The sequence below is a fragment of the Mytilus edulis genome, chromosome 11 (assembly GCF_963676685.1).
Source record: "Mytilus edulis chromosome 11, xbMytEdul2.2, whole genome shotgun sequence".
Classification (NCBI taxonomy): domain Eukaryota; kingdom Metazoa; phylum Mollusca; class Bivalvia; order Mytilida; family Mytilidae; genus Mytilus; species Mytilus edulis.
Genome location: NC_092354.1, coordinates 39,952,435 through 39,968,018, shown reverse-complemented (window position 1 = coordinate 39,968,018; position 15,584 = coordinate 39,952,435). Strand labels below are relative to the sequence as shown.

The following is a 15,584-nucleotide window of genomic DNA, read 5'->3' as shown; positions in this document are numbered from 1 at the left end:
CTAAAGATAAGCAAATATTTAATGATTATGTGATTATATTGGCACAAAAATGGTGATTATGTGATTACTAGGACCCCCCCCCCCCCCCCATGAGGGGCCTCATGAATAGTAATTGATGAGCATAACGATTGCTCAATAATCGAAAAGAATTGAATCCAACTACTGAATTAAATGTATTTTTATTGTTCAACCAAAATAGTTATTCAAACAGTCGGATACATATATTTATATATAATAATTGTGTAATGAAGATCGCCTTCTTTAATATTTCAGAAAGCCCAGTGATTACACAAGGTGAGAGATTTAGTTCTGACCTATAGAAATTACTGATAGAAACAAGTTAACTTTTGTACAATTTTAACAACGAAAGTGTTATTATTAAGGAAAACGGTTGACGCAATGGCATTTCCAAATAAAGATCTGAAGAATTATTTTTTCTAGCGCCATGATTTTGCGATTTTGGTAATATATATATATATATATAAACAAACTGGTAAATGATACATCGAACAGTTCACTCTTCTTTTTCAAATGCCATTCATTATTCGAATTGCAAGAGTTGTCTACGTAAAAATTGTTTTACTTGTTATGTCAACTCCTTCGCAACCGTTAATACATGACGACATATGTATTTTCTGAAATTGTTCGTTTGATCTTTTTCCATTCCTCTGTGTTGAGTCTTCATTTTTTTCTTCTTGAAATATACATAGCTATTACATGACAGCTAAGGTAATCGAAAAAAATCGATATTTGTCAATAGTCAATTTTGGGCTTTATGCATATCAATGATAAGTTAACATTTAGAATGGAAATGGGGAATGTGTCAAAGAGACAACAACCCGACCATAGAAAAAAACAACAACAGAAGGTCACCAACAGGTCTTCAATGTAGCGAGAAATTCCCGCACCCGGAGGCGTCCTTCAGCTGGCCCCTAAACAAAAATATACTAGTTCAGTGATAATGAACGCCATACTAAACTCCAAATTGTACACAAGAAACTAAAATTAAAATAAAAGAATTAAATAGATCACAAATGAAGACCATATTTACAAATCCCGCACAAGTTGAGGGCTGCAAAGAGTGCAAAGTGGATGAAAGATGTTAAAGATGTCCTCAGTGATTATGTTATTCAATAAACGTTTCCCTTTAAATCTTATTATATCATGATCTTCAAATGCTGAACGTCTACAAGCTAAAAATACTGAACGATTTTTTTTCAGCACCAATAGTAATATCATCAAGTCCTTCAAATCAGAATACTGCAAGCGCTGCAGTTATTACATGTGAGTAATTTGAATCAAGCGTTTCCTTTTTATCAGACTACCACTAGCTCTGCTTTCTCAATCGAATTGTATAATATGTTTTAATGTCTGGAACTTTTAAAGCCGACTCCTTTGTTAGTACAAAATATATATATTTTTGTCATTGTTGAAGGTAGTAGGGTTGCCTATAATTGCTTACATCTACCTTATTTGAACTTTGGGGGATAGTTGTCTCATTGGCGATTATATCACATCTCCTTATTTTTTTTATCATCTACACGCATTTACCAAATAAGGGTACTGAACCATGATTGAAAAAATATAGTGACTTATACTTGAATAATTCCTCTTCAACATTCAGACGTGGATTTTTGTCTACATTAGGCTCATTGGTTACGCTTAAATCAAAACTATTTAAAGGCTTGATCGAAAACTATTCTTAGGAGCATTTGAATTCTTTCTTATAGAAAAATCGCATTAATCTGAATAAATCTTCAGTTTATGAACAGTAGATGCATCTTTAAAGAACATTTCAATGATATTTCATGTCAACAAAAACTTTTTGACTTGTGGTTTTGGTGATACCTTGGGGGATAGTAATCGACCAGCAGTGGCATCGATCAAGTTATAAAACGGTTCGGTTCACACACCTCGTGTTCTAGGATAACTTTCATGTGATAGCCTGGTTTAAAAAGTTTAGTATTTTTTGGATTTTACTTTACACTAAAAATACATTAAAACTATCAATACTCTGGCAATGCTTTTGGCTCATTAAAGAGACATAAAAAATATTTACAATATTTGTATTAAAATCTTGCCAGCTGGATAAACTTGTAAGCAAACACTGGTTAACGTTGACTTAGCTCAATGTTTTTCTCACTAGTTATGAGGAGATATCCCTACCTAGAAAATAGTTTTAAAGGTGCACTGGTAAATTGGGGAAGGTGTATTAGTTTTTATATTGATTGTTGTTGGGACTCTGTTGGCCTTGTTAATCACATAATGACATTGTGCCATTAAGAATAGTTATTGTCCCGGCCGATAAAGCTGCTAACAATATTATTATTGTTTGACGTAAATTTTACATTGAGGTTCTACAAAAAGAAATCACCAATTCACCAACATTCCAACTGACTCCATTTTCAGAAAACGACATCTGTAACAAACGAACTTTTAGCTACCGCTTTACAAGCAGAACCAAAAACAAAGCCAACTATGTATTGGCTTCCGAAACTACACAAAACACCTTACAAATATAGATTTATTTCGTCTTCAAGCCATTGTTCCACTACTAAATTATCTATTCTTCTTACCAGTACACTTGGTAAAATCAAAAACCTGATAATAAATTGTTCAAATAAGGCCTTCGAAAATAGTGGAATTAATTACTTTTGGAGTGTCAAAAACTCGTTGGAAGTAAATTGCATGCTTATATTGGTGATTTTGAATCTGTTCAAAGTTTTGATTTTTCTACCCTATATACCACATTGCCTCACATTCTCATTAAGAAAAAATCCACACACCTAATTAAATGGGCATTTAAAAAGTCAGAATGTGTATATATATGTTCAGACTCTTTTAGGTCATTTTTTAGTAGTAATAAACAAAAAACTATGTCAATTGGACATGCTTTGATACTATATCTGCCCTTGAATTTTTACTAGATAACATTTTTGGAGATTCCGTATATCGTCAGGTTATCAGAATTCCAATGAGGACTAACTGTGCACTACTTATTGCGGACCTGTTTTTGTATTGCTATGAGTTACAATCTATGACAAAAATCAGCAAAGACCCATCAAAACAACATCTGATACACAAATTTAATAATACTTTTAGATATTTGGATGATATTTTGGCTCTCAATAATGACGACTTCAGTATGTATACTAAAGAAATTTATCCTATTGAACTTACTTTAAAAAAAAGCCAATACTAACAATGACCACTGCCCTTTCCTCGATCTTGATATATATATATATATATATCATTAACGGAAAGCTTAATACTAAAATTTATGATAAAAGAGATGATTTCTCATTTCCTATCGTTAATTATCCATTTTTAGATGGTGACATTCCCTTGTCACCATCTTACGGTGTTTATATATCTCTACTTGTAAGATTCGCTCGTGTATGTAACAATGTTTTAGATTTTAACGAGAGAAATTTATGTATTACTGAAAAATTATCACACCAGGGTTTTCGATATCAAAAACTAGTCAAAACATTTACTAAATTTTATTATCGGTATAAGGACATCATTCGGAAATATAGCTCAACATGCAGACTTCTTATACGTTCAAGTATTTCACATCCAATATTTTATGGAAATATTCTTTATAAAGCATAAAAATGTCAGTATTCACCTCAGAAGCTAACAAAACCTTTAAATAAACTTATTAAGAAGGGATATAGTTACGATACTGTTGTCAGGTCATTAAAGATTGCATATTTTGGCGTTAATATTGATTCACTTATAGGGTCTTTGCATCGGAACTACACACATTTATTATTAATAAACCAGTTGTTGGCATGACACACACGGGTTATGTTCTTCTCATATATGTTATGATGGTATGATACTAAACCCCTCAAGGGAGGGATTGTGCCTGATATTCATATGATGAAGACATAATTTTTCAATCAGTTTAATTGAAATCTGGAGCTGGCATGTCAGTTAACTGCTAGTAGCCTGATGTTATTTATGTATTATTGGCATTTTGTTTATTTTCTTTGGTTACATCTTCTGACATCAGACTCGGACTTCTTTTGAACTGAATTTTAATGTGCGTATTATTATGCGTTTACTTTTCTGCATTGGCTAGAGGTATAGGGGGAGGGTTGAGATCTCACAAACATGTTTAACCCCGCCGCATTTTAGCGCCTGTCCCAAGTCAGGAGCCTCTGGCATTTGTTAGTCTTGTATTGTTTAATTTTTAGTTTCTTGTGTACAATTTGGAGTTTAATATGGCGTTCATTATCACTGAATTAGTATATATTTGTTTAGGGGCCAGCTGAAGGACGCCTCCGGGTGCGGGAATTTCTCGTTGCATTAAAGTTCTGTTGGTGACCTTCTGCTGTTGGCTACTCTATGGTCGGGTTGTTGTCTCTTTGGCACATTCCCCATTTTCATTCTCAATTTTATTTGATATTGATATATTCAACATTTCAACACAGTGTTATATGCACAATTCGCTCTTTATTTAATGATTCCCCTCTCCACAATAAAAACAACATCCCTTTGCATATCAATCGAAACACAAATAACTACAAGATGTGAAATTATGATAACAATAACAGTATTCTTTATTCAAAAACAAATACACCCTTCCACATTTTTTACTTGGTAGGAACAGTTCCCCATAAGAAGTGACACCCTTCCACATTATATACTTGGTTGGAACAGTTCCCCATAAGAAGTGACACCCTTCCACATTATTTACTTGGTTGGAACTTTTCCCTATAAGAAGTGACACCCTTCCACATTATTTACTGGGTTGGAACAGTTCCCCATAGGAAGTGAGAAAACTTTTAGTCAGATTAATTTCAACCATTATTTTGCTTTCAAGATTATTCAGCTGGAAAATGCTTGATATCTGAGAAATTATGATAACAATAACGATATTCTTATTTATTTCCTTCAGCAGCCGTGCTCCAGACTACAACAAGCTATAGTTTACCAAATACAACTATACTTCCGGTAGTATCGACGCAACTTAATATACCTGGTGCCTGTGGGACTGGCCAGTACTCCGAAGACGCATGTCACAAGGTTGACTGTGAAATACAGATGTGCAGCGATTCGGCACTTAAAGGTCTTTGTCCCCACTATTGTAATAGAGAATGCGGACATAGAGACTGCTCTGATATTCCAGGATATATTTCGAATTAAAGCAACACGTTTACATAAATATTCTTGATAATGAATGCCATTCTAACCTGTGTTTCGAAAAATATTAAATGTTCACATTCATATTACGTTTTATTAATAAATATCTGGCGTTTTACTCCAAGATTACTTTAGCTTTTCTTTGGTCTTTTGAAATATCGTACAACATACAACAATGTAGGTCAGTTGAAGGCATACTCTCTAACGAAGAGAGGCGAAATACCTTATTTTTATTTATCCGTTTGGCTGTGCGGGATGTATCAAGTTTGCAGCCACATCCGGTCAAAATGGGACGTTAAATCCGATGCCTCGTGTATAGAGAGTGCCACGCTCATTGCACGTTAAGAAACTCTTTGAGGTGTCCGTAGGTGGCCTGTCATCAATGGTACAATTAAGCATATCTATGGTTAAAAGCCATGTTTCATAGTTTAAATTTCGTAATGCATTTTGCTGACCGATCAGGACTTTAATTGTGAAAAGGTTACTATGCATATTATGTAAATGACGTAAGTCTTTACGGTCAATTCTACCAGCCCTCGTTTTGACATCCATCGACGCATTAACTTCGTTCTTTTTGTCTTGAACAATATCATGAATACGATGGTGACACAAGTATTAAAAAACTCCTTATCCAAACCAACACACCTTAATTCGACTTTTTCAATTTTCGAAAGGAATAGTGTGGCACTATTTTTTTTCAACAAGTTTTGAAGTAAACTTATGAAAAAGCAGATGTGGCAACATCTATAGGTCCCCGTACGGCCTTCATCAATAAGGATGGCCCATATGTTTTTTCTCTAATCGTGTACATGTTGTTTGTTAGCTTATCCAACTAATGTTTCTGTCATTAAGTAGGATTATTATACAACGTTGATTTTCAATCTTTCATAATTAAATAAAATGATCATATTTGCTTTTCCCTTGTAATTAACAGGAAAGGGTTATGAAAGGGGACATGATCTGGCTCTAGCAAATATTTTTGTTACTCACGATACATTTTAGATGCATTAAACTTTAACAGAAATATTAGAAGTATACATCAAAGTTGGTGAATACGAGGTTATATGTATCTTTTGGCGGTCAAAGTCATCATATGGTATTCATTCTATTATTTCAAATTAATAATCAGACAAGTATTACACCTGTTCACTCATGATTCGGTAAAGAGTTTAAATAAAATCTTCAGTAATTTAAAAAGGTTTTTATAATTCGCCGTTTCAGAATCTAATGAATCCTGGGTAATATTTTCAAAAGCGTACACCAAAGCGTTTTGATTGGTTCAAAACGTTATAAACAATGGAAATTCAACCAATGACGTAACGTTATTTTCACTTTGGGGTACGAACAATGAAATTACCCATGATGCTTTAGATTCTGAAACGGCCAATTGCCAAACTATCTGCAGAGAGAACTATTTAACTGAATTGGTTTATAAAGCACGAACTTTTGCTTTAATGTGTTCATTACGTAATAAAAGAAGTATGGAGACCATTCCACTTGTCTATATCGCAGTCAAATTGATCAAATAGATGTTTATGATTAAATAGTCAAGGGGCAAAAGCTATAACGGTCTGTTATCTGAAGCATCGTTTCACCGTCCACATGAATAGATAAGACATACACGTAACATAAATTAGATGAACTCTGTACATGAATGTGGAAAATGTTCAGAATAGTTCTACTAGGTAAATAACATTTTAATTTTGATTTCGCCATTTGATTAAGGACTCTCCGTTTTGAAATTTTACTCGGGAGTTTGGTATTTTGTTATTTTACTCTTTGCCTGATGGAGAAAAAACCTTAGTGTTTTATGATTTCTATATTTATCATGGACAATTTTTGAAAGGTTTGTTATACATTACGTCGTTACCGAAGTTATTGACAACAGAGCTGATGAAACCCTCCGGGAACAACAGCAGAGGTCAGCTTTTTTCATGACAATAGAAAATTTAGAAGAATGATAAAATTGACGTCATAATTGATATTGACCAAAATGAATTCAATCAAACGAACCACACGTGGAATGATTTTAATTAATAACCAACGATCGGAGAAATGTTAAATCGAGTAAATATAAAAGAAATTTGTTGAAAGCTTTCATTATCGTTGTTGAAGTTATAACAGTTTAATGTGCTAAGATACATCCGTTAAGAATAACAGACACTTGTATTCATTGTCGAACAAATTAAAGTTCTGTTTTATATGATGTATATTTGTTTACAGTAGCGTTTACTTTTGTGGGAGTTATAACAGTTAGAAAGATAGAAATTTGTTTATTAAAGTATTCAATATTGTAGTAGAAGTGATATAATATTACAGTTCTTATATACCTTGTTTTAGGATAAGATAATAGATTAAGGATGTACTTAGGTGAGGTTTGGGAATTCGTGTCAAATGTTCGGGCTCCTTGATGCTTTTCCATACAATACAAGGTAAAAAATTTTGCCCCATAACACCAATTTATTTTTTTCATATAAGACTTAATAGCTCATGAAAGGTCATTTACCGAACTTTTAGAAGATTCTTGATTTTCTTTCTTTGAGATCGAAATAATATCAATGCAAATATAAGGTTTTCCCGCCATATTTTAAATCCCAAATATCTCGAAATGCAGGTCCATGACCTATCAATATTATTAGCTTATTTTTATCCTTAACGGATGCTCTACCGGCTTATAGTATTAATTCTAAATTCTTGATTTATTAACTTTCACCTAACCTAAGTACATCCTCAAAGTATTTATTATTGACGAGCGAGTGATAACAGTTAAAAGTTTAAAATGCGCCGGATAAGAAAAGAGAAATTTGTTTCAGAGAGTTTTCAGTAAAGTTCTGTTCATATGAAGTATATGTTCATCAAATACATTTTCGGCTCAGAATGAATGGGATAATGATATTAAGCAAACATTGATATGATACAATGTTTTTGTCTTACTGTTACAGTTATAGTTTTAGCACAGAGAGAACCTCTGGCAGCTAGCCAAGGCGTTGGTAAGTCTTAAATATATTATGATATTATCCTTGCATTTAAAGTGATTGTTGACACTGAAACCATAGAAAACTATTTTTGAATAAATACAAAAAATGAACAACAATATCTGTAATTAACTGTGTCTGTTTTATTTATCCTATAAAACAAATCAAGTCAAGAGTTTTGCAAAAATCTTCATGTTACAGTGAAATTTGCCGAGTAAATGTTTTTTTCTGTATTTAAATTTTCAAAATAAGTGTATGTTGTTTTTCGTCCCTCTTTTGTAAAGCAGAATCTAACACATAACATGTCGTGGTTTTTCGAATGCTCAATATTCTATAAAATGAATTCAATCTTCAAAATAAAGACGTTCGTTAATGATATTTTATTTACAACATATTATAGTATGTCCAACTGGATTCCAGAATGTACATGGATCATGTTATTGGGTCAGCATAACACCTACTACTTGGAAAGCCGCTACGGTAGATAAATAATATAAATATATTACCAAAAAAAAAAAAAAAAAAAAAAATATATAATTTATTATTTTTTAACTCAGGAAAAAAAATTGTAAACTTTTAAAAATGGTTCTGATTAAAAAAAAAAGGTACGTTTGAGACAGAATGAAATTATTTCATGTGATATATCACATTTGGATCTCCAAAGGTTTTTTTTTCACGTTCAGCTCTTTAAAAAAGGTTCTTGGATTTAACAATCCGTTTGTTATGCATGCCCTAATATCTAATATGTCTAATTAACACATTTTTATAACACGATGGAATAACTAGTAAAGGGAGACCTGGCGATCATTGTCGGAAACTCTGGAGTTTACAGTTTTTGGTTGGAATAGTTTTACTTGCTTTCAGTTGACGGATTATTTGCGAGTTAACGACAATATTCTTTTCTTTTGTTGAAATAGATAAGTTCAGGAGAAACAGACGTGTAAAAATTTAAAAAGATTCCTTAAATAGACACAACAATGGTACTTTAATTATTGAGGAATTTGTCAGTGTAATCAGATTCACATTCCAACCTGAATAAACATAATTTCGAATTTAACAACGCCTAATAATTGTAATATGTCTTGAACAAAAGCGTTATAACTAACACTGTGAAACATAAAGATTAAATGCCAACTATGTTTTAGGCGGGCGTGTTCAATTTTTTAAAAGTTTAATTTGATTTCAGGTTATTTGTCAAAGTCACAATGCACATTTAGCTGATTTTTCTACTGACGATGAAATAGTACCTGTCATGCTACATGCAGTGATTCCGAAGTCATCAAGTTTTAAATATAGGGGTATGTATACACTAAAAAAAAATGTTTCTATTTGGTTCTGTTTCATTTTATTTCAAATTTATTATGGGAAAATCGATGCTGTCGTTTTAATGTAACAATCTATTGCATCTATCCTTTATCATGTTTATGTTTTTATTACGATAATTTTTATCCCTGTGTCTGTTTTAAATGTGAACGTATTCAAATGTAAAATATGCATTACACATACGTTATTATGTAAAGGGTATTTACCTTGAAGCCACTTCTTGGTAGCCTGTTAGTATATAAACAAAAATAATAATTAATTTATCATTCATTTCTAATTCAAGTCAACATTATTAAAGTTGACATTATTTGTCACCAAAATGGAATTCTTAAATAGATTTTCAGATGAATAAAGATTGAAAAAGTAATATAGAAGAAATGAAGCCAAAATTATCAAAATCTTGTTTTTTTTTCTTTTGTAGATCCGAAAGTTTGGATTGATGCCGTTTATTCGCCAAGCAAACGACACTGGATTTGGTCTCACGATTCATCGTTAGTTAATTATCGTTATTTTTCTCAGTTAGCACACAGTCCTGGTACAACGGAAAGATGTGTGTTTGCTATTGTTAATACTGGCATTCATCCTTGGGCTCACGTATTTGATGTCAATTGTGAAAATAATTACCTTCCTCTCTGTGAAACGAGACCAATCTAATCATGGATTCTCAAAATTCTTACAGTAAAATGTTATCTATTCAATTGTCAAATTTAATTCTTATTTATGATGACTGATGTACCCATATTTTGACTATTTTATTTATTGTGTCTGTTTATTTAACGCATCAATGTAAAAATATCGGAAATTGATGAGACTGTCATTAAAGTGAGAGGGTTAGCGCTATAGAACCAGGTTTAATCCACCATTTTCTACATTTGAAAATGCCTGTACCAAGTCAGGAATATGACAGTTCTTGTCCATTCGTTTTTGATGCGTTTTGTTATTTGATTTTGCCATGTGATTATGGACTTTCCCAATTGATCTTCCTCTAAGTTCAGTATTTTTGTGATTTTACTTTTTACTTAATGGTAATCACAACCTTTCATTTATTTTTGCTTGCAGGCAAGGTCATCGGACAATTGTTTTTTTTTATACTAAATACCCCAATAATGATTGTGGCCAAGTTTGGTTAAATATAGCCAAATAGTTTCAGAAGATTAACTTTTTGTAAGAGTTAACGAATGTAGACGACGTACGACAAGTGATGAGAATAGGTCGCTTGGCCAACTCGGCCAGTTGAGCTAAAAAAACCAACGGATTTTTTTATTTGATCATGCTACCTGTTTTATATGATCATTTCAATTGTATGTATAGTTTGGAAAATCCGTGCAAAATAGACAAAACTCTGCTAATCTGATACAAAGCTGTCACCAAATGCATGAAATATTAATCTTTCTGTCGGTTATGCAATTTATGCCATCAATTGCCAGGATATTTTTTTTCTTTTTATTTTTTACAACACAATTAAAATATCTCAAGGCCATATGCGCATCGAACCTGAACATCATTCTCATTAGCAGTATATCATCAGGACTAATTCGTTTGGCCAATTTATACGAGTAATCCAATAAAGATTTTAATGTTATATACTTTAGAATTGTCAGAAAACAAATAACTTAACGGTTATTTTAGTCCCGTTCTGATAAAATTAACCAAACTATCCAGCACAGAATCAGGACCAATTCACCTTTCCATAACATGCATAATAGCATTATCACCGTTATCATATTAATTGTTTTAACGAGGAAAGAACGATTATTCTTTGATGCATGATTTTTTATGGCCCCGCAACGAAGTTGCCGTTGCCATATAGTTTTACCCTTGTCCGAAATTCCGAAATTCCGTCTTTCCGAAATTCCGTCATTCCGAAATTCCATCATTCCGAAATTCCGTCATTCGTCATTCCGTCATTCCGCAACAAACCATTATACGGAGTTTTTTTCTAAACACCTTCAGATATTGGGCTGATTTTTGGTTTGTGTGTTCACCATGATAAGTTACAGATCAAATTTTAGTTTTGTTCCGCTCCGCTAACTTTTGCTGAAATTACTGGCTTTTGACTTTGATACATTGTTGAAAATCACAATTATACGGAGTTTTTTTCTAAACGCCTTCAGATATTGGGCTGATTTTTGGTTTGTGAGTTAACCATGATGAGTTACAGATCAAGTTTAAGTTTTGTTCCTCTCCATTAATTTTTGCCAATATTAAGGGTTTACAACTTTTAAAATTGTTGAAAATCACAGTTATAGATTTTTTTCGAAAGGCTTTCAGATATTGGGCTGATTTTGGTATGAGAGGTAACCATGATGAGATACAGGTCAAGTTTAATTTTTGTTCCGCTTTGCTAATTTTTGCCGAAATTACGGGCTTTGGACTTTGATAAATTGTTGAAAATAACAGTTATACAGACTTTTTTCTAAACACTTTCAGATATTGGGCTGATTTTTGGTATGTGAGTTACTCATGATGAGTTACAGATCAAGTTTGAGATTTGTTCCTCTCCATTAATTTTTGCCAAAATTAAGGGTTTACAACTTTGAAAATAGTTTAAAATCACAGTTGTACAGACTTTTCTTCTATAGGCCTCCACATTTTTAGCTGAGTTTTGTTAACAGTTAATTTATAATTATGAACATATCAATGTGAGACTACCATCATGTTTGTGTCCACATGTGTTATTGAAATTGCAGATTTTTCAACTTTTTGGGACGGAGCCATTCGTGTCGCTTTGACACATCTAGTTTTATTAGTTGTCAGTGCCTTTAAACTAGCTGTCGGTAACTGCAAGTACTCTTAGATCTAGACTTAATGTATTTTTGTTATTGGAATGTCAAGTACCCGGCCACGTCAACTCTGTGTAGTATTTGTATTCACCTGACGAGTTGAGCCTTTTTCAACAGATTTTTAAAGTTCGTTCTTATGTTGTTCTGTTACACCACTCTCCAAGGTAAGGGGAGGGTTAAAATCTCGCTAACATATTTAACCCCTCCACATTCTGTATGTTTGTGCCTGTCCCAAGTCAGGAGCCTGTTATCCGAAGGTTGTCGTTTGTTAATGTGTTAAATAGTTTTTTTCAAACATATGTTACACATAATCTATGCCGTTAGTTATCTCGTTTGAATTGTTTTACATTGTCATATCAGGGCCTTTTATAGCTGACTATGAGGAATGCGGTTATTTATTGTTAAACTGTGACCTAAAGGTGTTAATCTCTGTGTTATTTGGTCTCTTGTGAAGAGTTTTCTCTCTCATTGGCAACTATACAACATCTTCTTTTTAGCTCACCTTTCCTAAAAGGAAATGTGAGCTTTTGCCATCACTTGGCGTCCGTCGTCGTCGTCGTAAACTATTTCAAAGATCTTCTCCTCTGAAACTGCTGAACCAATTCAATCCAAACTTCATCTGATTGATTCCTAGGGTATCTAGAATAAAGTTTGTGTTTTAATTCCCATTTCATCAAAACACATGGCCGCCATGGCTAAAAATAGAACATAGGGGTAAAATGCAGGTTTTGGCTTATAACTCAAAAACCAAAGCATTTAGAGCAAATCTGACATGGGGGTAAAATTGTTTATCAGGTCAAGATCTAACTGCCCTGAAATTTTAAGATGAATCGGACAACCCGTTGTTAGGTTGCTGCCCCTGAATTGGTAATTTTAAGGAAATTTTTGATATTTTTGGTTATTATCTTGAATATTATTATAGATAGAGATAAACTGTAAATAAAAAAAATGTTCAGCAAAGTAAGATTTACAAATAAGTCAACAGGTCTAAAATGGTCAGTTGACCCCTTTAGGAGTTATTGCCCTTTATAGTCAATTTTTAACCATTTTTCGTAAATCTTAGTTATCTTTTACAAAAATCTTCTCCTCTGAAACTACTGGGCCAAATTTAACCAAATATGGCCAAAATCATAATTAGTGTATCTAGTTTAAAATTTGTGTCTGGTGACCCGGCCAACCAACCAAGATGGCCGCCATGGCTAAAAATATATATTAGGGGTAAAATGCAGTTTTTGGCTTATAACTCAAAAACCAAAGCAATAAGAGCAAATCTGACAAGAGGTAAAACTGTTTACTAGGTCAAGATCTAACTGCCCTGAAATTTTAAGATGAATCGGACAACTCGTTGTTAGGTTGCTGCCCCTGAATTGGTAATTTTAAGGATATTTTTGCTATTTTTGGTTATTATCTTGAATATTATTATAGATCGAAATAAACTGTAAATAGAAAAAATGTTCAGCAAAGTAAGATTTACAAATAAGTCAACAGGTCCAAAATGGTCAGTTGACCCCTTTAGGAGTTATTGCCCTTTATAGTCAATTTTTAACCATTTTTCGTAAATCATAGTTATCTTTTACAAAAATCTTCTCCTCTGAAACTACTGGGCCAAATAAAATCAAACTTGGCCACAATCATCATTGGGGTATTTAGTTAAAAAATTGTGTCCAGTGACCCGGCCAACCAACCAAGATTGCCGCCATGGCTAAAAATAGAACATAGGGGTAAAATGCAGTTTTGGGCTTATAACTTAAAAACCAAAGCATTTAGAGCAAATCTGACAGTGGGAGAAATTATTTATCAAGTCCAGATCTATCTGCTCTAAAATTTTCAGATGAATTGGACAACTGGTTGTTAGGTTGCTGCCCCTGAATTGGTAATTTCAAGGAAATTTTGCTGTTTTTGGTTATTATCTTGAATACTATTATAGATAGAGATAACATGTAAACAGCAATAACGTTCAGAAAAGTAAGATTTACAAATAAGTCAACATGACTGAAATGGTCAATTGACCCCCTAAGGAGTTATTGTCCTTTATAGTCAATTTTTTAAAATTTTCATAAAATTTGTAATTTTTTACTAACATTTTCCACTGAAACTACTTGGCCAAGTTCATTATAGATAGAGATAATTGTAAGCAGCAAGAATGTTCAGTAAAGTAAGATGTACAAACACATCACCATCACCAAAACACAATTTTGTCATGAATCTATCTGCGTCCTTTGTTTAATATTCACATATACCAACGTGAGCGACACAGGCTCTTTAGAGCCTCTAGTTTATATACAATAACGATAGTTTAGCAAATTTAATTCCATAATCAAAATCCAATGTCCATTCATGCAGTATAAAACTAAACCAATTAACTACATATCAAATGATTGAACTAAAAAAAAAAACATCACTCGATGTAATGCTTACATGTGTATCAGGATGCACTTATCCTCCCGGAGCACCTGAGATCACCCATTAGTTTTTGGTGGGGTTCGTGTTGCTTATTCTTTAGTTTTCTACGTTGTGTTATGTGTACTATTGTTTGTCTGTTTGTCTTTTTCATTTTTATCCATGGCGTTGTCAGTTTATTTTCGATTTATGACTTTGACTGTCCCTTTGATATCTTTCGCCCCTCTTTTACTTCACTGATGTCCGTTTTGATCGGTTACGGCGATGTTTTATGGAAACGTTTAAGCAAAATTATTAGCAATTGCTTTTTTCTGATATTGATTCATTGAGACGAATCGTTTATTTCTGGGATAATACCATAACGTTAACTGCAGTCAAATGTTATTACTAGCATATTTTCGAATTCGAATAAATATGTTATAATTGGTCATACGTTCATTGAATCTCATTTATCCATATGTTAATCCTCGCCACACTTTGTATTTTATTGTCAAACGCCTATGTTTCTGTATAACACATTTGGATTTCGTTAATTGATATGCTAGTTTACACAAACAAGAAGTTGAATACCACAAGATCGGCATCTTAGCCTATTAAATACAGAATGTTTCTTTATATTTTTATTTGATTATTATCAGCAAATATGTAAAAAAATTAGAAATAGTAATAATGGTTTTTCTTTATAAGTGGATATCTTTTGGTATACGTTAATGAGGAAAAATCTCAGTAGAATTGTTGGTTAACGTATTGCAAAAGTATTGATCATGTGTTTTGACCCAAGAGATACAAAATGTACAGAAACAATCTGTAGTTATTACGAATGCCTGCCTTATCAATGACACAAGTGACCTGTCTTTTATAGTTACACTTTATCTATTATATAGCATACATTCACCTCATGCATTTCAAAACCAAACAATTCTCGAGAAGTATTATCATGCTTGATAGT

The 15,584-nt window shown here is 32.7% G+C and overlaps 1 protein-coding gene and 1 long non-coding RNA gene across 2 annotated transcripts; both read left to right on the top strand.

Annotated features, from left to right (window-relative positions):
- The first annotated feature begins 568 nt into the window (after positions 1-568).
- Positions 569-5,272, top strand: LOC139495556 (uncharacterized). The gene is made up of 2 exons (XR_011657395.1): positions 569-1,284; positions 4,910-5,272. It is a non-coding gene; the product is annotated as an uncharacterized lncRNA (long non-coding RNA).
- Positions 5,273-6,757: 1,485 nt separating this feature from the next.
- Positions 6,758-10,150, top strand: LOC139494842 (C-type lectin domain family 5 member A-like). The gene is made up of 5 exons (XM_071283007.1): positions 6,758-6,839; positions 8,097-8,144; positions 8,530-8,609; positions 9,316-9,427; positions 9,874-10,150. The coding sequence occupies exons 1-5, from the start codon at positions 6,809-6,811 to the stop codon at positions 10,104-10,106; spliced, it is 504 nt and encodes a 167-aa protein (XP_071139108.1). The 5' UTR covers positions 6,758-6,808; the 3' UTR covers positions 10,107-10,150.
- The last annotated feature ends 5,434 nt before the right edge of the window (positions 10,151-15,584 follow it).